Below are 2420 nucleotides of genomic sequence, written 5' to 3'. Positions count from 1 at the left end.
TGCCACCATGCCCAGCTAATTTTTGTATTTTTAGTAGAGATGGAGTTTCACCATGTTGGCCAGGCTGGTCTTGAACTCCTGACCTCAGATGATTTGCCTGCCTCAGCCTCCCAAAGTGCTGGGATTACAAGCGTGAGGCACGGCACCCAGGCTCCAGCTCCTTCTTTAAATGAGGGCAATATTCTCAGTCAGAGGTTTGGGGTCTCATGCCCATTGCCTGCATGGGCTCTGTTCAGGGTGGCACTGCCTGACTGGTCTGGCCTCAGGATCCCAAACCTTTTTTCAGCAGAAGGCTCTGGTTCCTGACAAGGCCACTTTGTCCTGGCACCAAAGTGACATCAGTCCCTCCCTACGCTACAGGCAAATATAGGTTTCGCTAGTGATTACACCCCGCTGGTCTGACTCAGACATATCCAGTGGGTGTCATCCTGATCCCCCACACAAGACCCCCACTCCATGGCTATGGCTGATTGAACAGGGGCAAACACTTGATTCAAGCAAAGCCGGTCGGAGCTGATATCTGGTAGAAGTCTCACTGTTCCATTCCCCAGCAGGGAAGAAAGGGGAAATATATGAACAGGAATAGGGATCAGCATCCAGAGAGAACAAGGACAAGTCAGCTTCTTGAGGGAACCTCAGGTCCTGCAGGACACGGTAACACTATATTCCCACAGGAGTCATCTGGTGGCTTACATGAACTCCCTGTGTGTCTCTGTTACTTGCTAGCCACAACGTCCCTGCAAACAGAAACTTTAGATCCACTGCCTCCTTTACTCCTCCTCCCTGTAGCGCTGTGAAGCAAATGTCCTGCATCATCCCCACTTCACACACGCGAAAAGAGGTTAGAACATTTTAGGACGGTGGTGGGGCACGGATTGCTTAGTGTGGAACTCCGCTCCACGCCCTCTGTGGGTCCTTGCTAGCCCTGGCCCAGCAGCGGGATGTGGATAAGTCCCAGAAGAGTATTGGGACCCTGGGTTGGGGTCTACTTCAATAGGTGACCTTCGGGGCGGTTGCTAAGGGCCCCGCTACTCCTCCGGGTCCCGCAGTCGCTGACCACACAAGCCCTGTGTCGGGATCTGTCAAGACCCTCGTTCCTTCGCCAACCCCGGGGCGCCCCGATTCCGCAGCCACTCCCTTCTTGCGCCCCAGCCTTTCCACACAGCCGGGTCAGGACCCATCCTTCCGGGCTGAATTCTCTTCTCTCTCCATGCCTCCTCCCACGTGCTTCCCTCCACCCGGAAGCCCCTTCTCCGCCGTATTCCCAGCTGCCTCCCAGTCAGCCCCCAACACCCTCCCGGCACCTCCTCCAGCTTCTTGGCGTTCCCCGTGACAAACACGATCTTCTTCCCCACCAATGAGGCCGCCATGGTGAGCCCCGGTTACCCAGCTGAGCCACCGAAAACTCCTTGGCGTCCAGTGACAGAAAACTTCCGGCTGGTGGCGGAAGTAAACGGCTCAGTTTCCGGCCAGGTGTCCGGGGGAAAGCCGACCCGGACCCCAAGGCGCGTATCGGGCGACTGGGCTCGCGGTGGCGGCCTAGCCCTCCGCGTCCGAATTGCTGGGGGCCTCCCAAGCCTGGAGATTGAGTGCTCCAAGACCCGTCCCTCCTGCGTAAGGGACGCTCTCTTCAAGAACCGGAAGAGACCACTACCACCCCCACCCCGCCCCTGGTTTCGCTCTTCTCTGCAATGAGGTCTCCGAAAGGAGAAGACTGCAGCCCTGTGATCCTGGAGGTTTGCGCTGTCCTACGCCGTCTCAAAAAACTGCCTCCTTCTAGGCAAGGGCTTCCAAACCCTCATCCTGCTCTCACCTTCAGCCTTACCCGCCAGCTCTGATCCACCGGACCGTGAACTTAAACTCGGCATAGCCTAAAACAAGCCCAAACTTCTCACCCGCTTTCACACCTAGGCTTGAGAGCTCAGTATCTAGACTCCCTCACTTCCTCATCCCTTCAGCCTCTCAAATCCATCACCCCTTCTCCTTGGCCACCGTTTCAGCCAGACCTTTGCATTCCAAACACAACTGAAAGTAGGAAGTGCCCTCTCAAAGGTGTGTCTGCTGAACCTCTGCTGATACTCTCTTTGCGGCAAGTCATCTGACTCGCTCCTCCAGAGACTCAGCCTTCTGCCCGCCGCCTGGAACCCTGGGTCAGTACCTCTTGAATGGCCACTTGGACATTTCTGCCCATGGACAAGAAAAGGAGGGAGTCTGAATTCTTACCAAGCTCCTCAGGCCATTCTGATGCTCATCAAAGTGTGGGAAAGCCCAGTGGCTCACACCTGTAATCCCAGCACTTTGGGAGACTGAGGCGAGTGGATCACCCGAGGTCAGGAGTTTGAGACCAGCCTGACCAACATGGAGAAACCCTGTCTCTACTAAAAATACAAAATTAGCCAGGCATGGTGGTGCATGCCTGT

General features: G+C 55.8%; 1 protein-coding gene across 3 annotated transcripts in view; it reads right to left on the bottom strand.

Annotated features, from left to right (window-relative positions):
* The window catches only part of ITPA (inosine triphosphatase (nucleoside triphosphate pyrophosphatase)), a 23920-nt gene extending 21500 nt beyond the window's left edge, over positions 1–2420 (bottom strand). For 2 of the 3 annotated variants that reach the window (XM_011974837.1, XM_011974857.1), the window contains exon 1: positions 1305–2420. In XM_011974837.1, the coding sequence (XP_011830227.1) occupies positions 1305–1370 (66 nt within the window). In that variant the 5' untranslated portion in view covers positions 1371–2420. The remainder of the gene's footprint in view (positions 1–1304) is intronic. The other variant, XM_011974847.1, reaches the window with a different exon arrangement.

The sequence above is a fragment of the Mandrillus leucophaeus genome, unplaced genomic scaffold (assembly GCF_000951045.1).
Source record: "Mandrillus leucophaeus isolate KB7577 unplaced genomic scaffold, Mleu.le_1.0 Scaffold101, whole genome shotgun sequence".
NCBI classification, from domain to species: domain Eukaryota; kingdom Metazoa; phylum Chordata; class Mammalia; order Primates; family Cercopithecidae; genus Mandrillus; species Mandrillus leucophaeus.
This window is presented reverse-complemented; position numbering and strand designations above follow the sequence as displayed.